This window comes from Moschus berezovskii, chromosome 22 (assembly GCF_049115385.1).
Source record: "Moschus berezovskii isolate FMDL1 chromosome 22, NW_MosBer_1.0, whole genome shotgun sequence".
Lineage (NCBI taxonomy): Eukaryota > Metazoa > Chordata > Mammalia > Artiodactyla > Moschidae > Moschus > Moschus berezovskii.
The window spans coordinates 37,087,758-37,111,684 of NC_142481.1; the positions used below are offsets into that span (position 1 = coordinate 37,087,758).

A 23,927-nucleotide genomic window follows, 5' to 3' on the forward strand; every position below is an offset into this window, starting at 1 on the left:
AGATAATCTTTAAAACAAACCTTATAGTGTACTAGCCACTACCCATTTTCACTGTTATTATTGTTTTCTTAATGTGTATATAATTTAGTTCTAAACTGAATTAACTTTCTCAGTAATAGGAATTTCCCACTTGTCAGGGAAATTTAGAGACATGGATGTACCAATTGTTTCTGATGCCTTCCTTGCATAGGAATTGATAGTTAGCTCTGTGTGACATTTTAGAGTGATATATAGGGTGTCTTGAGGAGATCAGTCCTGGGTGCTCATTGGAAGGACTGATGCTAAAGCTGAAACTCCAATACTTTGGCCACCTCATGCGACGAGTTGACTCATTGGAAAAGACTGATGCTGGGAGGGATTGGGGGCAGGAGGAGAAGGGGATGACAGAGAATGAGATGGCTGGATGGCATCACCAACTCGATGGACATGAGTTTGAGTGAACTCCGGGAGTTGGTGATGGACAGGGAGGCCTGGCGTGCTGTGATTCATGGGGTCGCAAAAAGTTGGACACAACTGAGCGACTGAACTGAACTGATAGGGTGTGACTTGGTCAATAGATAATGGGATCTAAAAGAATTAGCAATATACTCGTGACCATTATATATGACAAAGGAACATTCAAATTTTAGAATTGGTGTTTAAGTCATAGTTTGGACTGGGCTAGCCAGGTTGGAAAAAACTGAATAAACTTTGCTTTGAGTATGAACTTGTAAAAGACTCAGGTTTGAGGGACTTTTAAAGAGTAAGAGAGGACAGTTCGTTTTTAATCAATATAGCATTTATAATTATCTTCTTCTTTTTTTAGATTTTCCCCAGGAACGCTGTCCCGTGGTGCTTGCACCACTTTTATACCCTGAAAAACGGGACATTCTAATGGACAGAATCCTGCCTGATTCCGGAGGGGTAGCTAAAACCATGATGGAGAGCTCTTTGGCTGATTTTATGCAAGAAGTGGGCTATGGCTTTTGTGCAAGGTTGGTAGTAAGGCATTTTAAACCTCTGAGTACTCTTAGGACAAGAAAGTGTCATTTTTTAAAGCAAGTTCCTGATGATTCTTTGATGTGTTATCTTTGCCTCTCAAGAATTTTGCTTCTAAATTCAATCTTCCACATATTAATTTTGCTGCCACCTATTAGTGTTTTGGTGGCTAAATTTCTACTTCTCCATCCCCCCTAATTTCTCACATTTACAGATCAGGGGTTCCCAGCCTAGTTGGCATGTTAGACATTTTTAGCTTTTGAGAGAGAAAGGGCATTGTGGCAAGTGTTTATGGGATCATGTCCCATCCAGAGTGCCTGATTTGCTCCTGCCTGCTCCCACTCTCAATTTCCTCATTGTACTTTGATTTTTACCGTCTTCCTTTTCTGGCCTTTCATACCCTGCCTTTCACATATTTTCCCCACCTGCCAGGGGCATCAGAGGAAATTGCTTACCCTAATGGTAGCACTTAAGACTGTTAAGCAGTGGATTATTAATGTTTCTTCTGAGAATATATTATTAAGGGCATTTATGTACTTTAGTTTGTTTTTAAGTGTAACATTTAATATTTTTAAAACTCAATGTAAATCATATTTCCACTTACATTTGAAAGTGTATTTCTTATATTTATGTATGTGCCTGGCATAAAACTTCTGTTGATGTAAAGTGAAAAAAAGTACATTTTCAAGGCTTTGTACATATCAGAATAACCCTTGATTGGTATAAATCAAATTATTCTTTAAAATACTGATATTCAAAGATTGAGGAGGATAATTTTGTTTCTTTTTGAAAGATACTACTCTTAATTCATATTTCCTTCTTTCATCAGTATTTTAAACTTTTTTCTTAACTGGGCAGTTTTTACATTACTTGCTATGTGAAAGTAAGAAGAAATGAAGTGTATTACTCTATGTTAGTAAAACTAGTGATTTCACTCAAAGACTCATGAGTATTTCTTAACCTTGGTGTTGAGGGTGCTATTTTTCTGAAGTTAAATTTTTGTTTCAGTATTGAAGAATGTCGCAATATAATCATGCAGTTTGGTGTTCGGGAGGTCACAGCTGCGCAGGTTGCAAGGGTTTTAGGAATGATGGCTCGAACTCATTCAGGATTAACTGATGGAATTCCATTACAGGTAAGTGTGGCAATCACCTATTTTACAAAGTGAATTAATGTCCTGCCTTTTTATTAAGTCAGTATGATTGTTCTGTCAACCCGAGCTGAACACATGCAGTAGTTAGCTTTGTTTAATTCATTTTTTACTCTTACAGAGTATCTCTGCTCCTGGCAGTGGAATCTGGAGTGATGGAAAAGATAAAAGTGATGGAGCACAGGCACACACATGGAATGTAGAAGTCTTGATCGATGTTCTCAAAGAACTGGTGAGTACATGTAATGTCGTATATTTATGATGTTAGTAAGGTGTAGCCCAGAGAATGAAAATTTTAATGAGTAAAGTACCTAGCTGAATGAGGGCTGCACTGTTTTGTAATTTCTGACTTCATTGGTTTAAATGTAATGAAACGTCAGAAATAATTACCTACTGGAAATAGCACATAGTCAAACTCTAGCTTTGTTCATAATAAATTGTTGCTGTGCAGTTCTGAATCGCACTGATGAGATGATTTGCTGGTGGTTGCTGCTGCTGCTGCTGCTAAGTCGCTTCAGTCGTGTCCGACTCTGTGTGACCCCATAGACGGCAGCCCACCAGGCTCCTCCGTCCCTGGGATTCTCCAGGCAAGAACACTACAAAATAATGATTGTACGAACAATTATTGAGGAGAAAGAAAGTCTGAATGTTTTCTGGAAGATGTAACAAAAACCCTGCCAACTTTGTTTATGGTGGATAGGAATAATAAAAATCAATACTTCTCTTACTAGTTCCATTTCTAGAATATCCATAAACTAAATAATTGGCTCCCAAATAAAAAGTACCTCTCCTAAAATAAGAAGTACCTCTCCTAAAATGTTGAAATGTTAAATAAAAGGGTAAAACTTCTAGTTATTGAAAGGGAGTGTGGAGTCAAGATCAAGATGTAATATTCCAGTCTTGTTCATAAAATGTCAAGGAACTCATATAAGGCTAAAGACTACACACACACACACATAACATTCTTGGTAAGGTGTCAGGTCATTTGTCTGTCCTATATTTCAGTTTTAGTTTGTCACATATGTAACTTAGAGGCAGAACTGAATAACAGGGAATCATACCATTCTCTGTATGACCTTACTACTAACATCAGAGGGTTTTCCTTTTATTTTTCTTAATAGTAGATGGATTTATGGTGTTCAAACCTATTAAAAAATAACATGATCATGGTGGAAAACTTGGAAAATGAAATGAAAGAAAAATAAAATCATAGTTTTATCGCTTATGTATAACCAGTTATTAATTTGTTCTTAACCTGTGGTTGTCTATAAAATGAAAACATGCTTTTCTCTCTGTTTCATCTCAGTAGTTTATTGCCTTATTGATGATACTCTTTTTTTTTTTTTTTAAATTGTAGACAAGGACAGTGTTTCATGTTACCTGTACCTATGTTGTTTTGATTTCAGAGTTCAAAGGCTATAAATTAAACACCTTCAGTGTGGATTTGAATAGTTGAATTAGTAATACTTTCCTCTTCCTTTTTCTTCTCGTGTATTTGAGTCTCTGTACATTTTTTTGTAGACAGGGAGCAGAGGACAATTTCAGACACACATTGGGTTAATAATTTGTTTTTTTTTTGTTTTTTGTTTTTCTACCCAAGAAGGAAGGAGGAAACCATAGGGGCACACCTGTGGACTTCCCAAACTTAACCTCTTTCTAGGAATGCTATGTAATAGTATATTTATGATTCTGTTCTGTCACATTCAGTCCTTGAAACAAATTGTAGAAAAAAATCTCACCTCTGAATGCTGTTGTTGCCTTAGAGTGAATACCCCAACTGAGATTTACTCTTTGTACTGTATACAAAGCAAGTGTTAAAGTCCTCAGAGAAGTCACCTTAAAGCAAAACTAAACTGGATATGATGCTTTGGTTGGAGATATAATTTTGAAGTATGCACATCCTTTTTTCCTCCCCCCCTTTTCTTTCAAGCACAAAATTTTTTTTTTTCCTTTTTGGCCACATGATGTGGCATGCAGGATCTTAGTTCCCCACCCAGGGATCCAACTTGTGCCCCTGGCATTGGGAGCTGAGTCTTAACCACTGGGACACCCACTTGGACACCAGAGAAGTCCCCAGCACAAAATATTCTTATTGCTTGGTGCAGAGTGTTTGGTAAATGATCTTCTATAAACTTGTTTCCTGTGCTTTGTGTTTCTTTAAGGAATCTCATACTGCTTTTATGAATACCTTTTCATAAAACATGTTTGAATAGAATTTTTTAGTCATTTTGATATAAAGAATTTAGATCACTTTTCCTGATACATACATTGAGATGCTTTTAGGGGAGATCTTTAAGACTGACATTTGGGATAACTGATTTATCTTTGCCACTTTGTTCCAAAATAATGAAATCTTACTGTAAAGAAGAGGCATTATTGGGATGGTCGTGTTCATTGCACTAAAGTAGAGGAAGAGAGATTTCCCCATTATGTCCTCAGATATTCAGAAGTATGTCATGAGCTGAAAGGTTTTAGTTGCTTACTAGTAGAGCTGGTTTATTTTGAATATTAAGAATTTGCTTTTCGCGGACTCCCCTGGTGGTCTACTGGTTAGGAATCTGCCTTGCAGTGCTGGAGATACAGATTCGATCCCTGGCCACTAAACTAAGATTCCATGTGCCGCGGGGCAGCTAAGCCCATGTGGTGCAATGAAGACCCAGCACAACCGAAATAAAAATAAAAAAATTTTTTTTAAAAGACTATACCTCTTCTAAGACTTTTTGGTAATGCCAGAAAGATTTAGATGATTTTGTGTCTATAATTAGACCATCCTGATTGATTTAAAGATTTAATGTGACTGGATAAAGTAATCAAAATATGTGCACTTTTGTTCATTAAACTGTGAAGTGCTTTTCTTTTTTTAGAACCCGAGTTTGAATTTCAAGGAAGTAACTTATGAACTGGACCATCCTGGGTTTCAAATTCGTGACAGTAAAGGACTTCATAATGTAGTCTATGGCATTCAGAGGGGTCTGGGTATGGAAGTGTTCCCTGTGGATCTCATATACAGACCTTGGAAACATGCAGAAGGCCAGGTAAGTGAATAGTGTTTAGCTATAGAAGAGACACAAAATAACGACTAACATAGTGACATCCATCCTTTGATTAAAATATTGTTTTAAAGTAGAATTTGTTTTGCATTGCTCAGAAAAGCAGAGACTCCCGTAAATTTTGAAGAAACATTTTTATAGTTTAATACCAGACTCAGCTGAAGTGTAGCAATCAATCAATTTTCCCAATATTTTAAGGATGTTTGTCTCCAGGGTCATCATGCACCTTATTTTGTCTGAATTACCTGTGGTTTTGAAAGATCAAATAATTAAGATTTTAAAGGGAAATTTCTGATAACCTTAAGATTGAAATTAGCCTTGTTAAAATGTTTCAGTTTTTTAACATCCAGTCATTTATGGCAGTAAGGACTTTTTTCTCTTTTTCCAGCTCTCCTTCATTCAGCATTCCCTTATAAATCCAGAGATTTTCTGTTTCGCCGACTATCCCTGTCATACTGTTGCCACTGATATTCTGAAAGCACCACCAGAGGATGACAATCGAGAAATTGCCACGTGGTAAACACTCTTCATCCAACTTTTCTTGAAAGGATCACTTCTACTTTTTTGAAATATAAGATTAATAGTTGGCCAACTGCATAGTTAAAGGTTTAAACGAAATAGTATTTTTAGCAAGCCTACTTACCCTAAATTTTATATAGTAGGGTGGTCTTGGGTGAAAATCTCTATTTAGTCCCCTTATCACTAGATACATCTTTTTTCTTGTAATATCTGCCATTGTAAGTGGCTCAAAATGGCCAACTCATGAAATCTCAAACTTAATTATCTATTTTCTATGAGTTTCAATTCAAAATTTCTGAGGGAGAATCTGACTGGCTGAGTTGGTTTCTCCTGAAACTTAAGTCATTCCTCTCTGAGGGATGGATGTGCATTACTATTAAATACACTCATGGCTATAGGGAGTGGGCATGGGCTGTTTTGGTCCTCAGAGACATCTACTTTATAATGTTTCTTCCATTTTTTCCAACCATACTCTACTGGGACACTTTTCCAACATGAACAGATAATGTTTGGGGGGAGAGGGGAGGATGTGTTGTGGCTGTTAGTTTTAGGACAGTATAAAGCCCTATTGGGCTTCCCAGGTGGCACCAGTAGTAAAGAACCCTCCTGAGAATGCAGGAAACTTGAGATGCGGGTTCAGTCCCTGGGTTGGGAAGATCCCCTGGAGTAGGAAATGGCAGTCCACTCCAGTATTCTTGCCTGGAGAATCTCCATGGACAGAGGACCCTGGCAGGCTACAGTCCATAGGGTCATACAGAGTCAGATACGACTGAAGCAACTTAGTATGCACGCAGGCACAAAGCCCTATTGACATCATCTTATAAAACAAATGATGGTAAATTTTCCCTGTAAAGGGTTTAACATCTGGCTTTGCAGGCCAGATAGTCTCTGTGCAACTACTTAACTCTTAAATTGTAGCACAGTCTAAATGTGGGTGTGGCTCTATTCCAGCAAAACCATATTTACAAAAATTAAGCAGTGTGAGATTGGGCCTGTGAATGTTGTTTGCTGATCCCTGTTCTGGAAGATTACCCAAGCAGTGGTCTGTTCTAAAGTATATCCTTTCCCCAGATGTTCAGGTGGTAGCCAATGTTGGATCTGCTGGGTTGGTTGACTTTTTTTTCCTTCTGTTAAGACTAATGTGTACCGCAGTGTTTCTTCATTTTATTTTAACAGATAAAGACCTCTTTCCAATGTATAAAACTGAAATGTCATTATGTATTTAATAACTTCTTGATACAGCTGTATATTCAGGTTTCCCTAATTGTCTCAAAAATGGTTTGTAACACTATGATTGCGAGTCCAAATAAGGTCTACGTACATAGTTTCTTTCATTCTATAAGTTGTCTTCCTCTTTTTTTTTTTAATATAATTTTTGACCATTGATTTAATGGAAAAATAGCATGCTATAGTCTTCCCTATGGTATACGGTATCTGTTTCCTCATGATATTTGATCTCTATCCCATAGTTTTTATGGACTAGGATTAGTAAGATTTGAGGCTTGACTAAAGCCAACCACATTTAACTTCTTAGGGCAAGAATAATTCATAGGAGATATTGTTTACTTCTGAACTTCTATGACATCAGGGGGGGCACGTAGGTTAAAACTGTGTTACCAAAGTAAGTGTTCCGGCTGGGCTTCTTTTTTAAAATTATAGTTGATTTGCAGTGTTGTGTGAGTCAGGCTGCATTTTTATGTAGAATGTTTCTTGTGTTTATGTTTTATTGAATTTTTGACTTTCTAAACTCTGATATTTTTATTTTTCATTCTAATCACAAAAAGTTTTTCATGGTGAGGAGGTCCATGGTTATGCAAATGGTCAGTTATGACTATTCTCCTTCATCACTTATTTTGCTAATTTGGACTACTTTTAAAGTTAGTTTGAAAGCATGCCAGCATTATATATTTGAGATGAATCAGCACCAATTTAGATATTTTTCAAATATTAAAAGATGACAGCAACTTGGTTTTGTTTTGATAGCTGGTATCATTTATTTGGAAAATGGATTTTGTGTCCTTAGATTTTCACTGACAGATTATCTTATTTCCATTCTTGTTAGGAAGAGCTTGGATTTGATTGAATCTCTGCTAAGGCTTGCAGAGGTAGGGCAATATGAGCAAGTCAAACAGCTCTTCAGCTTCCCTATCAAACACTGTCCAGACATGCTGGTATTGGCCTTACTACAAATCAACACCTCCTGGCACACCTTGCGCCACGAACTCATCTCCACTCTGATGCCAATTTTCCTTGGAAACCACCCTAACTCAGCTATAATTTTGCACTATGCATGGCATGGACAGGTAAGATACAGCCATTTCTTTGTCTTAATAGTCAACATTAAAAATTCTTTGTTGATTTGTGTTTTGGGTGTACAGCAAAGTGAGTGTTATACGTACACATATATTCACTCTTTTAGATTCTCTTCCCATACATGCCATTACAGAGTATTGAGTAGAGCTTCCTGTGCTGTACGGTAGGTTCTTATTAGTTATCTGTTTTGTACATAGTAGTATGTATATGTCATTCCCAACCCCCCCCCAAACTATGTTAGTTTCCTACATCTGTGATTCTATTTCTGCATAATAGACATTCTCTTGATGATATTCAACTAGAGAAATTGTCAACCTTGGAATCCTGACACTCTGAGAAAGTCACACTTCCATAAAATTTATTTTATCTTTTAGCATCATGTAGGTATTAAGTGCAATACTTTGGCCACCTCATGCGACGAGTTGACTCACTGGAAAAGACTCTGATGCTGGGAAAGGTTGGGGGCGGGAGGAGATGGGGACGACAGAGAATGAGATAGCTGGATGGCATCACCGACTCTATGGACATGAGTTTGAGTGAACTCCAGGAGTTGGTGATGGACAGGGAGACCTGGCGTGCTGTGATTCATGGGGTCACAAAGAGTTGGACACGACTTAGCAACTGAACTGAACTGAGGTATTAAGTATAAAACTTGAAAGAGCAAGGAGGCAAGACAATTAAAAAAAAATTCAGTATTATGAAAACTGTATTGCTGGGATACTAGTACAGAGCTTAATAGAAACAGAAGGTTCTCGTTTTGCTTCTTAACAGCAAATGAGAGAAGATCACAGATAATTGAGTTGACATAATTTTACTTTAAATTCAACATTTAAATTTTATTTTGGTTCCTGCTGAGTTTTCAAGCCCTTATGGCTCCCCCTCAATTTTGTAGGATGTATTTGACAAATAAAATACTCTTTTGTCCATTGATCTTCCCCTCCTCCCTAGTAGCCTGCATTTTAAATACAGATATATGTAGAAGCTTTAAGAAAAAGCAGTTGTTTCCCCCTTTATACCAGGTGCCCCTCTTTAAGATATTCCTGCTATTTTTTGTTATAAACCAGATAAAACTTGAAAAACATTAGCCTTGGTTCCTTTCCTTTTCTCAGGTCAGCTGCATTGCTGGAGACACAGTTTACAAAGTGTTTGCCAAACATTTAACCAGATATTTGCAGTGTAGGCATTCTTAGACTTTTCTGAGCACATCTGTGAGAGAGGGCACAGTGAAGGGACATGCATCACCACTCCTGATTAGATACTTGTCTCACTTGGACTTTCTGTCACTCTGAGACAGTTACTGGAAAGTAGTTCAGATAGTAGTAGCAAATGCTGTTGCTTCTCTGAGAGACATTAGCTAAATTACCATTCAACTGCAAAGACAGGCTGTTCTCTGCTTTAAAAAATTTTTTTTGAATAATTATAGAAAATGAGCATTATTGTTTGTGAAAATATCTAAATTTAGAATGTACAAGCTCTAGTCCCAGAAATACTGAAAAAATACGGCCCTGTGCAACATGAGAGATGATTATCTGAAACTTTTGTTTTTATAGGCCAGTAATATGTAAGTGAATTTAAGGGGTCACATAAACTTGACGCACCCTCATGTTCACATCATATTTTGTCTTTGAAAATGTTTTATAGGATAGATTGTTGTAGTGAGTATATGACCTAAAGGTTTAGGGGTAGGCATCATTTGGAAGATGTGGAAATAACACCCCTCCCCCCACAACACACAAGTCACTGTAATCAGTGCTTTCATCTGCACTGATACAGCTCAATTTTACATGAGTACAGGTGAAATCAGCATTTGTAATAGCAGTTGCAACAGCGTATCAAAATAGTTAGTAGTAGTATTGCTATGTAACTCCCTTTTTTCTTTTCTTAGGGACAGTCTCCCTCAATCCGCCAACTTATCATGCATGCGATGGCAGAATGGTACATGCGAGGGGAACAGTATGACCAGGCCAAATTGTCTCGAATACTTGATGTGGCCCAGGACTTGAAGGTGAGCTTGGAGGGACAGAGTAACACCATTTACTTATGATAAAACTTCCACGTGTCTTAAAAATAAGTCACATGTAACTCTAGATTTAGAGTTTTTCCTTTTAGGTAGAAAGAGGTTGGAAGAAGAGTGGTTCTTTAGAATATAAAAATGTTTACATTTCACTGAGTTTTGTTTGGTCTTCTATGATATTTAAAGGGCTGTTTTAAAGTAAGTGATATTGATGTCTTCTTAGATGTAATCTGTGAGATACAATTTTTGGAGAAACTGGTTGGCTGTCGACTCTTTTACAGATTTCATTTAGCATTAGCGGATTCTTTTGACAAATAGTCTGGTTCTTGATGTCTTTGATTTGATGTACATAGTACTGGTGTTGTAGTTGTACTTAGGTTAGAGGAAGCCTGAGTTTAGATTTTTTTTTTTTAATGGATAATTTTTCATGCTTTGTGTTTTGCTTTGCTTTAGGTTTATTTGAAAAAACACAGGGTAAAGTTTATTGTGAAGGTAAAGTCATGTGTTTATCTTTGAAATGTGATCGTTTAGTTAGGGACAAGTGTTACCATTGATATACACTAAGCTGTTTAAAAAATTATGATTAAGAAAATATTAGCAATGTTTTATTTAGACTTGTTTGTGAAAATAAAAACTGGAAACAGAAAATAGGACAGAAAAGTCGCTCAGTTGCTTGACTCGTAGTTTCTAATATTCTTTTTCTTTAGGCTTTGTCAATGCTGCTAAATGGTACTCCATTTGCCTTTGTTATTGACCTTGCTGCACTTGCTTCACGTCGTGAATACCTCAAACTTGATAAGTGGCTCACAGATAAAATTCGAGAGCATGGAGTAAGTGGGATTGTCTGTTTATTACTGCTTTTAAGTTTTGATGGTCACGATAACTGAAGAAAATGGCCATGAAAATGTTATTACTGTATTCTGGAGTTGAGTTGTAGTGCTTAATATGAAATCAATTAATTTTGAGTTTCAAATACACTGAAAGACTTTCTCTTTTTCAGGAGCCTTTTATCCAGGCTTGTATGACTTTTTTAAAGAGACGGTGTCCTTCTATTTTGGGTGGACTTGCCCCAGAGAAAGATCAGCCCAAAAGTGCTCAACTTCCTCCAGAAACCCTGGCGACAATGTTGGCCTGTTTACAAGCTTGTGCAGGGTAAGAAGAGTATTTAATACTGGAACTGGATTGTGTGGATAATTGTTGATTTGAGGAAGAGGGTTTGAATGATTAAAAACTACAGCATTTAAGGTAATCCAGTGGGTTTTACGGAGAAGGCAATGGCAAGCCACTCCAGTACTCTTGCCTAGAGAATCCCATGGATGGAGGAGCCTGTTAGGCTGCAGTCCATGGGGTTGCTTAGGGTCGGACACGACTGAGCGACTTCACTTTCAGTTTTCACTTTCACACATTGGAGAAGGAAATGGCAACCCACTCCAGTGTTCTTGCCTGGAGAATCCCAGGGAAGGGGGAGCCTGGCGGGCTTCTGTCTATGGGGTCACACAGAGTCGAACACGACAGCAGAAGCAGCAGTGGATTTTAAGTCCAAAGTACTATACTACTGAAATATGAAATCTGCTTGAGCAATGTGTGGTGTGAGATAGGATCCCAAATGCATAGTTTTACATGTAAATAGTCATTTGTTTGTTGAAGAGACTGATCTTTCCCTTTGGAACTCTCTTCTGAAAAATCAGTTGCACATAATACAAGTTTATTCTGGGCTCTTAGTTCTATTCCATTGATCTATATGCCTGTCCTTACGCCAGTACCACATTGTCTTGATAACTTTCACTTTTAAGTAAATTTTTAAATTGAAGTATGAGTTCTCTAACTTTGCTTTCTACTTCTCCAAAATTGTTTTGGTCATTGTGGGTTCCTTAATTTTCATAAGAATTTTAGGGTCAGCTTGTCCGTTTCTGCAGAGAAATTACATAGCCCAGTGGGATTTTGATAAGGATTATGTTGAATCTTTAGATCACCTCGGGGGATAGTGCCGTTTTAATAGTATTAAGTCTTCCAGTTAACAAATCTAGGATATCTTCCCATATCTTTAGCTTTCTCTAATTTCTTTCAGTGATGTTTGCATTGCTTTAGTCATGCTTTTTGCTGGGTATCTTGATACAAGTCATGGTATCTGAATAGAGAGGTGTTTTCTTTTGGTCTAATTGTTCTTGTTTGAACCTCCAGTCTAAAGTTGAATAGATCTGGTGAGAACAGACAGCCTTATCTTGTTCCTGATTTAGGAGGAAAGTATCCAGTGTTTGACCATTAGCTATAATGTTAGTTATGAGTTTTATAGTTACGTTTCACATTGAAGGGAGTTTCCTTATCTTGTTTCTAGTTAGTTTAGTTATATGTGTATGTGTTGCATGTCTTATTTGTGGTTGAAAGCTGGAAAGTTTAATAAGGCAATTCTTGAAATCACATTTTACCCACTCAAGGGTTTTTGTTTTGTTAATGCTCTTTGCTGAATGAATTCAGTAACATCTGTATTCTTTGTCCTCTTTGGTTACTGATATCTCTGGGTAAGCTTTGTGGTTAGCTAAGATTGGAGGTTTTGTTAAACTAAACTCTGGAATCAGTAAGCTATTCTTTACCCTGTAATTCTATGTCCAGGCATATCTTTAACCCTACACTGGTCTCTTGACAAGTCCACTTTGGTATTCACTTGCTTCTTAGTCAGAACCTGAAGGTTGGCTTGAGGTGAACTTGGGCTTGAACCTAAGAGCGTGGGCTTTCTTAGGTCTTTCATGGCAGTGGCACAGCTTTAGATGCTAGCACAAACCTACACACACCTTATGCCTTCTAGATTCCTGGGGAAGTGTGAGAGCTTTGCAGATTTCCACCCATGGGAATCATAAGTTTTCCTTTTAAACTTTTGGTTAGCTTGTTTGGTCAGACTGTTATCTTCTAACTTAGGCATTCAGGAGGTTAAAACAATACCTTTAAAATGTTTTCTGCGGATACCCATGGGGAAGAGTGTATTTGCCTTGGGTCAGTTCTTTGGTCCTGTATAGACAACCCGGCTGTTGTGGTCTCACAGGGAATCCTTAGATAGGTGAAATAATGATTATTTCTCTGAGAATGAACTTTGAAGATGTTTTAGCCCAGTTCTGAGCCCTCTTGATCTGGTGGTTGTTAGGTTGCTTGCTGGTTTTCACTGTGATTGTGTTTTAATTCTGAGGGAAGCATCGGAGTTGGGCAAATTAAGATGTCATAAAGCTTGCTGTAATCATCTTTCTGGAAGAAAAATTCCCCCCATTTTTTTTTTTCTTGGCCACTCTGCGCTGCTCTACCTGGGATTGATCCCTGGCTCCAGCAGTGAAATGAAAGCAAGAAGTCTTAACCCCTGGACTGACAGGGAATTCCCACCCTTGACTGTAGTAAAGCCTTTTGGTTCATTTCTAGAGTTCTGAAAAAACCAACTCCTACCTTTTTTTGACTGGTGTTCTAGTTGTTTTTATGGAGGAGAGAATGTTTAGAGGTCTGTATTCCACCATCCTCACTTTGTTCTGTCCTATATATTCTTTTTTGTAATTTCTGAAGCATGGTGAAATGAATACTTGTGTGATTCTCAAAGGGGGAAAGTAGTAACATTTCAGTAGAGAACTCTGGATCTGACATTTATGACATTAATTTATTGGTCAGGAGGTCACCAGCTCCATTCTGCACGTGCTTATAATAAAAGGCGTTGAGAAGAACATTGTGTAAGTTATGTGGTCATCTCGCTGTCAGTGCAGGCAAAATACAAAGTAGCAGACAAACACAAATCAAGGGACATTGTATGAAAACAAAAAATTGGCTTCTACTTTTTTAGAAAAATCAAGTTTAAGAAAGAAATAAAAGTTGATGAATTCTGACAGTTTAAAGAAGCAAAAGAGATGTGACACCTCAGTGCAATGTATTTTGATCCAAAGGGAAAAAAAGAGCATTGAGGACATTATGGGAATAATTGATGTAATCTGAATCTGGCCTATTTTATTTTATCCTTGCCCAACTTGTATTGGATTTTATGGTTGTTGTTTTACAAGGTTATGTCAGAAAATGCCCTTGTTCTTAGAAAACAGGTAGTAAAGTATTTAGGGATAAAAGATACATGATGTATCTAATCTAAAATGTTTCCGAGAGAAGTGGATATTATAGAAAAAATGGTTAAATAAATAGGGCAAAATGTAGTTAATTAGTGAGTGAAGCATTTATGGGAGTTTCTTCTAGTATTCTGGTCTCTTAAGTTTTGAGTTTTGTCAGATATGGCAAGTTCTGAAATAGCAAGGAATAATATTTTAATTAACCATTTTTATCAGTCATAAGATACACAATTTTAACATCTCTGAAATGATGACTCATCTCTTCGGTGAACTTTTACAATTAGAATTAACCCAGTTAATTTTGTAGAGCATGTAAAATAATGGTGTGGCTTACAATTGAAGGCATTTTGTGTTGAATACAATATGATAATTATTATCTATTACTTGTAGCCATTAACCCATGGCATAGATGTCTTTTAAACGGTTTTCCTTTTAATTTAAAGGGTTTTTCTGGTGTGTGGTGTGTGTGTTTATTATTGGTAAAACAGATAACTGTTTCAAATGCAAAAATTCTAAAACGGTATATTCAGTGAAATTTTCCTTTAAATCCTGTTACCTCCATCTTCTAGTTTTCTTTGCCTTTAGTTCACCATTTTTATTTACTTTGCGGGTTATCTCTGGGTTGGGTGGTAGTATATTATATACTTACTGCACCATGCCGCTTTCATTTGATTATATATCCCAGAGTTCACATCATACAATTAGAGAGTTTCCTTATTCCTTGTATTTGCTATGTAGTACTCTACTAAATAGATGTTTTGTGCCTTAGTGAATTAGTACCTATTTGTGAATATTGTTTGTTTTCACTATATATCACAACTAATGTTGCAATGAATAGCATTTTGCATCCATCGTCTTTGCCAGTATATATTTGGGCCCACTAGAGGTGGAATTTTTAGGTTAAAGGGAAATGGCATATGCAATTTTGTTAGGTGCTGTAAAATTATTCTCCATAGCAAGTTCTCCATTTATTATAACCAGAGGCAGTTGGTCTATTTCCCCACAGTTTTGTGCTTATCTGAAAGATAATTTGTTTGTTTTGGCTGTGCCTCATGGCATGTGGGATGTTAGTTCCCTGACCAGTGATTGAACCTGCACCCCCTGAAGTGGAAGCTCAGAGTCTTAACCAGGGTCCTCCAGAGAATTCTCTGAACTGTTTAATGTAGAGTTTTATTTGGTACTTTTAATATCCTAATCTGTCCTCTCCTTCCCCTCAGAAACAACTTTCTTGTCTGAGTGACTTCTTTTACTTTTTAGAGTCAACAGCATGATTAAGAATTTAGAGGTTAAGATCTAAGACAGTAGGAAGTTTGTATAGCATTTATGAGTGCAAGGGGTTCCACAGTTTTAGGAGACAATAGCACCCTGTGATAGGAAGGTGGATTTTCCTGTCAAACACACAGCCTATTTCACATTTTAGAAGTCAGTCCGTTTTTTACATGCTTGCCTAATACAGTTACTGACTACGTACGTGTATGGCATTTTTATCTATACTTAATGTCTGATTTTTTGACTGAGAACATTGTCTAAAGATTGTTTATCTGTTTACTTTGATACGTCCACGTTTGTGCATAATTTTTGATGAAGTAGTTGAGGGTATGGAATGTTTCTTAGAGCGGTATTTCAAAATATATGGGCAGCACTATACGCAAGCCTTGTTAACTTCAGAGGTATTAAAAACTATTTTCACAAGAAAGGCATGCTCAGAAAATCCTGATGATTAATGACAGATACAGAGACATGGGATATGGTGGGAATTGAGCCATAGGTTCCAGCAAAGTTTCTGTTTATTAGAAATCCAGATTTGTTTGTTTAGGTGTCCTCGGGAATAATTAATGATATTTTTCACTTTTCGTTTCTCTTCAGGAGTGTCTCTCAGGAGTTATCAGAAACCATCCTCACCATGGTGGCCAACTGCAGTAACGTCATGAACAAGGCCAGGCAACCACCGCCTGGAGTGATGCCCAAGGGACGGCCTCCGAGTGCTGGCAGCTTAGACGCCATTTCTCCTGTGCAGGTAAAGGAGCACTAAGTTTGGTACATCTCCATTTGTTCATAGATTTGAAATAGAGTAAAATTCTACATCATCATTAATATTCTACTCAAAGGAGATTTTTGTCGGAATTTATTACATTTTAGATAACTGCATGTCTAGTATCCACTTAAAGGAGATCTGTAAATAGGCATTGTGGTTGAGAATAGATTTGAATCATGAAACAGACTATGAGAGGAAAGATACAAAACAACTTAGGTATATGGTAAGGGCTTCTTTTTAAAATAAGAATAACAGACTTGAGAAATAAGCACTGCCTTTGAACCTGATGTGTCTTGTTTGTAGCTTCACGGGCCAAGCAACAGTGCTAGAGCATAAGGACTTGTTATAACTGGGGCTCTTCAGCTCTCAACTGAACTGCTCTTTTAAAAACAAGGTACATTTAAGTTACTCCCTGACACCAACCACCCCCTTCTTTCTGGGAGCAACATATTCTGCTTCTATTTTCAGCTGCATTGAATGGCAGATTGGGGTTTATTTTAAGAAAGAGCATTTAGGGAACCACTTCAGTGACCACTTTATAAAAGGCATATCATATATTATTTTCTGTAGTCACAGAAGTCTGAAATAATGTCACAAACTAAGAAGTTTGGAAGTGCAGTTATTAAGATATTTTATAAAATCTTTTGGTATGAATAGTATACCTTGTTTTTTGTTTTTTAAATTAGAGCTGATCTCCAACCCCAAGATTGAGAACCTCCAAGATTCTCAAAGCTTGACAAGATTTGTTTTGACTAGATTTCTAATGCTTTTATTGTGTTAAAAGTTAATTTAATTGAGGTTTATTTATATTAAAGGGGCCTATTGGAAATTATAAGGATTGCCCCATGTCACTGCTAAATGTTTAGTAGTACAGGCTCAGAGAACTTCATCTGAAATGTTATTCTTGAAGTTTTATAGCCCTTATATTGTGGCTCTGGTTCTTTGGCAGGGGCTCTTTAAACCTGCTATATCACAGATTCTGTGATACAGTTGTGATGTATTAAGAAAAATGACTGGTACACTTGATTTGGGGATTAAGCATCATCATGTTTTGCAGTTTATTAAGCGTTTGAAGAGCTATTGCTAAAGATTGCTTTACCTGTGTCATTTACCTGCCTTTGCTTGAAGTGTGTTTAATACGTTTTTATAATGTTTTTCTTTAGATTGACCCTCTTGCTGGAATGGCATCTCTTAGTATAGGTGGTTCAGCTGCCCCTCACACCCAGAGTATGCAGGGCTTTCCTCCAAATTTGGGTTCTGCATTCAGTACCCCACAGTCACCAGCAAAAGCATTTCCACCCCTTTCAACCCCAAATCAGACAACTGCATTCAGTGGTATTGGAGGACTTTCATCACAGCTTCCAGGTAAGAGGAATGGTGGGTAGGGGTACAGATTATTTGTAAGCTTCATCGTGCCTTGGTGTATATAAAGTGTTCTGAGTCACTGTGATAAAGGCAAAGTGCTTAAACTTAATTGTGAAAGTTGTTTTCACATCCAGAGCTGGGAAGAGAAAAACATTATTACATTAATTTAGTCAAATTGTAATGAGGATATTTATACTTATAAATTTTTTAGTTGAGTTATTCAGTAAGGATTCTATTACCACATGATACTATAAGCAATAACAAGTTTGTTAATCGCGTTCTAAAGAACTTAGGCTTAGATCAAACCTCATAGCTTTATAAATTACCCAACATTCATATAATAAAGGTAAAATGTTTCATACGTCAGATTCAGCTATATACCCTGCCTTTTTGCACCTACCTTGAAAATGATAGGAAATCAGTAGAACTTTCCCACATATTTTGGCTTTTAACTTAACGTGGAAGTCAAGTTTACATTTTCCCCTGTAGTACCCACATGTTTCTCCTAAGCTGTTTGCACCTTTTATTGCCAGAGTATAAGTTTAGAGTACTAAAACCTAATTAGTGAAGTGTAATAACTTGGGCTTCCCTGATAGCTCAGTTGGTAAGGAATCTGCCTGCAGTGCAAGAGACTCCAGTTCAGTTCCTGGGTCAGGAAGATCTGGAAAAGGGATAGGCTTCCCACTCCAATATTCTTGGGCTTCTCTTGTGGCTCAGCTGGTAAAGAACCTGCCTGCAATGCGGGAGACCTCGGTTCTATCCCTAGGTTGGGAAGATCCCCTGGAGAAGGCAGAGGCTACCCACTCCAGCTTTCTGGCCTGGAGAATTCCATGGCAGCCTGACTGGTATAGAAACTGGGGCTCTTGGACTCCCTTCTGAGTAATAATTCTGTAACCTAGTTGCAGCTGAGTTAACAAAAGACCATGACTTTTTAATTAAGAACTTGTGTCTTTGATAAAGTCAAGAAGATAAGTAATGATAAGACTTTTGGCTGCCTTCGTTCTTTCTAGTAGGTGGTCTTGGCACAGGCAGCCTGACTGGTATAGGAACTGGGGCCCTTGGACTCCCTGCAGTGAATAGCGATCCTTTTGTACAGAGGAAACTGGGCACCTCTGGACTGAACCAGCCTACATTCCAGCAGAGTAAGATGAAACCTTGTAAGTGGTAGTGTTGTCTGTGATTGTGAAGTGTGACTGATACATATATAACTTACATGTCCAATTTGTTGTCCCCAGAGATATATGGACAAAAACACTGACTTTGTCTTAATATGTTGTTATAAGGCCATTATGTTGATATGCCTCCTAGATCAGTCGGAGTATCATGAATTTAAATTTTTAAAACAAAAATCTGAGGTATTATTCCACCTTTGATCCTGGATTGTCAGAACAAGGTGACAGTTAAGAGGTAGCATTCTTCAAGATGTTATCCTAAGAGTAAGGAAAAAGGAAAGAAAAAGACTCAATAGTTTAAATCTATGTATACTTTGTTTTTTAAACAAATCAGGAGCAGCCAGGAAAATCTCAGATTTCTGTTTTAGTTTTGCCAGTTTATAAAGTAAATAACTATATTTTAGTGTTACAGCTTTATGATATGTAAGTACACATAATTATTGCCATATATGTTTTAAAAAATCAAATTTTAAACTTTTAATCTTCAGTAAGTTATTTAAAAGTCAGGGGAGTCTTCTTTGTAAATACATATATATCACTGACTTATAAATATCCTTGTGATTGGCACTAAATATTCATTATCTAAGGTTTGAAATTATACAAACTGATTTGAAAATGTTAGTGTGAAAGGCTTGTCTGAATGTTATGTTTTGTAGCATGCTTTGTGTTTCTATCAATGTGTCATGCATATGCATTGGTAATTCTTACATGTAAGAGTTGATAAAGTAACCTTGAATGAGGTTGTAATTGAGGGTAAGTGCATTACAAATTTGAACCTAGTGAACTTTCATGGTGTGAAAAGTCCTTTTATAAAGTACTGAGATAGAACTGTGGTTGTAAGGCAGTTTTGTTAAAATCTCCTGTGTCCTTAGAGCAGTTGAATATTGAAACTTGACTCCTTTAACACTTCATTTTAGGTTTTTCTTTTCCTCTTAAAATTTAAACTATATTGGTCTCTTTGGCTCTGTGTGCTTAATGTGGGGGAGTAAAGGAAGAGCCTAAATGCCCACTGTTTACTTTTCTCTCTTTAACAGCGGACTTGTCTCAGGTGTGGCCAGAGGCAAATCAGCACTTTAGTAAAGAGATAGATGATGAAGCAAACAGCTATTTCCAGAGAATATATAATCACCCACCACATCCAACCATGTCTGTTGATGAGGTGAGTGTCTAGAATGATCTAATTCTTTATGGTTTAGGTAAATCTTAAATAAATGCCTCTTTCAAAGTGAAATATAACACCAAGTGTTTTGATATTTCTCTTTAATATTTATCTCAGGCTCAGTTTATTGTTAAATATTCTGCTTAACAATTAAGAATATTTGAGGAGTGCATTCTCTCGTAGCTCAGCTGGTAAAGAATCTGCCTGCAATGCTGGAGATCCTGGTTTGATTCCTGGGTCGGAAAGAAGGGAAAGGCTAGAGGCTACCCACTCCAGTATTCTGGCCTGGAGGATTCCGTGGACAGTATAGTCCATGGGGTCACAAAGAGTTGGATGTTACTCAGCGACTTTCACTTCACTTTCTTAATAATGGTTTCCTTTATGTGTATATCATTTTTGTCTTGCTTTTTCCAGGTATTAGAAATGCTACAGAGATTTAAAGATTCTACCATAAAGAGGGAACGAGAAGTATTTAACTGTATGCTAAGGAACTTGTTCGAAGAATATCGGTTCTTCCCCCAATACCCTGATAAAGAGTTACATATAACAGCCTGTCTGTTTGGTGGAATAATCGAAAAGGGACTTGTCACTTACATGGCACTAGGTTTGGCCCTGCGATACGTTCTTGAAGCCTTACGCAAGCCTTTTGGATCCAAAATGTATTATTTTGGGATTGCTGCACTAGATAGATTTAAAAATAGGTGAGTGGATAGGTTTTCTGTGAAGGTTCTCTCTTTTAATGAAAGAAGAAATAGTAGCTTACTTTTTCAGCTAATTCTTCTTTGCCTTATATGTGTATTAACTAACCTTAATGACTGTATGAAGTAAAAGGAAAAAGTGAAAACAGTTCTTTATATTTACCAAATAAGTGGTTGGAAAAGTATAAAATAGCAATTTTTAAAATTTGTTTACTGAACTATACTTTATAATACGTGAAAGTCAGTATTTTAGGTAATAGGTCTTTAAAATTCATACAGTTGTATAACCACCACCACTACCACCACAATCAAAATACTGACTATTTTTGTCATCCCCAAGAAGTTCCCTTACTTCCCCTTTGTAGTTAACTTTCCTGCACATCTAACCTCTGGCAATCACTGATGGGATTTGTCTAGTTTTTCCAGAGTATTATTTAAACGGAGTCCTACACAATGTGTATGAGTCTGACTTCTTACACTGAACATGATGCTTCCAAGATTTATCCATGTTACTGCATGTTTCAGTTTCTTTTTATTGCAGAATAGTATTCTATTGTATGGGTTCATTAGCAAACTGGTTTTCTCTTCACCTGTTGATGAACATTTGGAATTCAGCTAGCTGGAAAGATAGTAGTTTTAGTGGCTTATTGTAATCTTAAGTAAAACAAAACCTTTAAAAAACAGGGGTTTTTTTGATTCAGAAAGGATGAAGTTCAGAAATATTTTCCCTCTCTTCTTTGCTCTTCCTTTTGGCATTCTCTTCAAATAAAGTATTTCAAAGGTAGAAATGGGAGAAATGGCCTAGATTAGCTTTTGAAAAATTTGAAATTGTACTGCCTCTGTTCTTACATGAAATGGTAAATGAATAAATGTTTTTGTTGACAGATTGAAGGACTATCCCCAGTATTGTCAGCACTTGGCTTCGATCAGTCACTTTATGCAATTTCCACATCATTTGCAGGAGGTAAGTGTCTTTAGTACCTAAGTAATTGAAGGGTTTATCGGTTTTAATTTGAATTTGGATTTACTGGCAATGGCATAAAGATTGCCTAATGATTGTTCTGACATAGGTATGCATATTATTTGCTTGTTTTGTAGCTTAACCCTGAAAAAATAGGAATTTTATGTTATCTTTTGTAAGCAGCGGTTTTGCTTGATTTGATAAAAAGGCTTTTGCTAGTTCTGGTGGCTCAGAGGTTAAAACGTCTGCCTCCAATGCGGGAGACCCGGGTTCAATCCCTGGGTCAGGAAGATCCCCTGGAGAAGGAAATGGTAACCCACTCTAGTATTCTTGCCTGGAGAATCCCATGGACAGAGAAGCCTGGTAGGCTACAGTCCATGGGGTCGCCAAGAGTCGGACACGACTGAGCGACTTCACTTCTTCACTTCTTAGCCTAATAATTCTATCAAGGAGTAGAAATCTTTCACTGTTAACTCAGAATCCCTGCCTAAGTCTAAAAACAATTTGGAGTGCGGCTCTGATAAAAGTAAGTTGTTCCTCTGATTTAGATGTTAATGTGAATCAGAGCTATTTCTTTCTGTTGTTGTTTGGGTTTTTTGTTTTGTTTGGTTTGGGGGGGGGCTGCTCTGTGTGGCTTGTGGGATCTTAGTTCCCCGACTAGGGATTGAACCTGGCCCGTGACAGCGAAAGCACCCAGCCCTAACCACTGGGCCACCAGGAAATTCCCCAAACCTGTTGCATATAAAAGTTTTTAGATCAGTGTTTCTTAAAAATACAGCCTTCTTAAACTGTTTAGATTCCTTCGAGGTTAAAAAGGAGATAGTCCCTAAGGAAATGGACCTAGAGAATATACATTTTAAACCATGTTATGTGATTATTTGTGAAATTTGTAAATATTTTTTTAATGGTTGATTTTACGTGATTACTAAACATTCACACTTTCGTCTTATCTTTGGTCAAAGTCAGCTTACAGAGAACAAGAAAGAAAATTAATCTCTTAACTTTATTTTACTTTTTTCAGTACAAAGCAGATGAACTCCTTTATAAGATCATATTTTAAGAAACCAGATCAGAATTTGGACTGATTTTAATTCTGTATTGTAGTTTAGTCCAGCACTTTCTACCTCATTCCACTGGGTTTGTTTGTAGGAGTGCCAAGTGTCATTATGATGATTTAGCCTCTGAAACCATAGCATGGGAGGCAGGAGTATATTCATGCCTATTGGGGGGTTTTGGAGGGCTATGCCAAAATTATGGCACTGAAAACTAGGCAAGAAAGCAGAGTCTGAAAAGCTGGGATGGGAAGTCAGATGCTGCTACAATCAGATGAGCTTGAAATTCAGATCTGGGACCTTGAAAGACTAGAGAGGGAGAATAAGGGAGGTGGTATGAAAGTGATTGCACTAACAGTGATCCTGAGTTCCCACTTTAACACATTTATTACCCAGAGAAGGGGAGAGAAGTCACTGTTTATATTTCAGTTTAAAGGGCTGTATTTTCCTTCTTGAAAATGTCTCCTTTTTTGAATAAAGTTATGGTGTGTATATATATATATATGGTACTAGTTTTTGGTCGGGAACAAGCTGTTGGTAATAGTATCAGGAAGGCTGTCAGTCTTCTAATTTGTGTGGGAGGAGGAGTTTTTTTTGGACTGGGAAATGTGGAGAAGAGGGACGAAACTTATCCTAGAACATTGCTTACCCTCCAGTTGGCTAGGTGGTATAAACTGTTCTTGTTTTGTGCTATTTTACTGAGAGAGAACTCATGCAGAACTTATGCTGTGCTTTTTGTCATTAGCATCCAATAGAAATCAGTTTATTATATAAATATTAGGACCTTTAAGTTTACTTATATGAAGGAAGTTAAGGAAATTTATAGGCAAGCATTTGTGGCTACCTTTTTAAAACTTGTTTTGTTAGACTGGTTCTCTTATAAATACTTAAGCATAGTAACATTTTAGCTTTACTTCTTCAGAAGTTTGTGGTATCCACTTACATATTACACATATGGGAATATGCACCAGAATGGGGCAAGATATGAGGGAGATAGATGAACCAAAAGGGTGCTCTGAAATGATTTCCAGTCTCAAAAGTGAGGGGAGTTTAATTCAAGTATTTCAGGTTCTGTTAAGAATTCTTATTTAATGTGTTTTTCTTTCCCTATCCCTATAGTATATTGAGTATGGCCAGCAATCTAGAGATCCTCCTGTGAAAATGCAGGGCTCTATCACAACCCCTGGAAGTATTGCACTGGCTCAGGCCCAGGCCCAGGCCCAGGTTCCAGCAAAAGCTCCCCTTGCTGGCCAGGTTAGCACTATGGTAACCACCTCAACAACCACCACTGTTGCTAAAACGGTTACAGTCACCAGGCCAACTGGAGTCAGCTTTAAGAAAGATGTGCCAGTAAGTAGGTCTATCTTCTTTCTTTGTTG

The 23,927-nt window shown here is 37.2% G+C and overlaps 1 protein-coding gene and 1 non-coding gene across 7 annotated transcripts in view; both read left to right on the forward strand.

Moving 5' to 3' along the window:
- The window catches only part of CNOT1 (CCR4-NOT transcription complex subunit 1), an 83,587-nt gene that overhangs the window by 35,071 nt on the left and 24,589 nt on the right, over nt 1-23,927 (forward strand). For 2 of the 6 annotated variants that reach the window (XM_055412630.2, XM_055412633.2), the window contains exons 8-23: nt 806-974; nt 1,987-2,113; nt 2,250-2,360; nt 4,993-5,163; nt 5,567-5,694; nt 7,760-8,000; nt 9,896-10,015; nt 10,732-10,854; nt 11,025-11,176; nt 15,973-16,123; nt 17,305-17,506; nt 18,517-18,663; nt 19,713-19,837; nt 20,252-20,538; nt 21,421-21,499; nt 23,668-23,898. In XM_055412630.2, coding sequence (XP_055268605.1) covers nt 806-974; nt 1,987-2,113; nt 2,250-2,360; nt 4,993-5,163; nt 5,567-5,694; nt 7,760-8,000; nt 9,896-10,015; nt 10,732-10,854; nt 11,025-11,176; nt 15,973-16,123; nt 17,305-17,506; nt 18,517-18,663; nt 19,713-19,837; nt 20,252-20,538; nt 21,421-21,499; nt 23,668-23,898 — 2,564 coding nt within the window. The remainder of the gene's footprint in view (nt 1-805; nt 975-1,986; nt 2,114-2,249; nt 2,361-4,992; nt 5,164-5,566; nt 5,695-7,759; nt 8,001-9,895; nt 10,016-10,731; nt 10,855-11,024; nt 11,177-15,972; nt 16,124-17,304; nt 17,507-18,516; nt 18,664-19,712; nt 19,838-20,251; nt 20,539-21,420; nt 21,500-23,667; nt 23,899-23,927) is intronic. The other 4 variants (XM_055412632.2, XM_055412635.2, XM_055412631.2 and 1 more) reach the window with 2 other exon arrangements.
- LOC129547377 (small nucleolar RNA SNORA50) lies at nt 16,408-16,543 on the forward strand. The gene has a single exon (XR_008684054.1). It is a non-coding gene; the product is annotated as a small nucleolar RNA SNORA50 (small nucleolar RNA).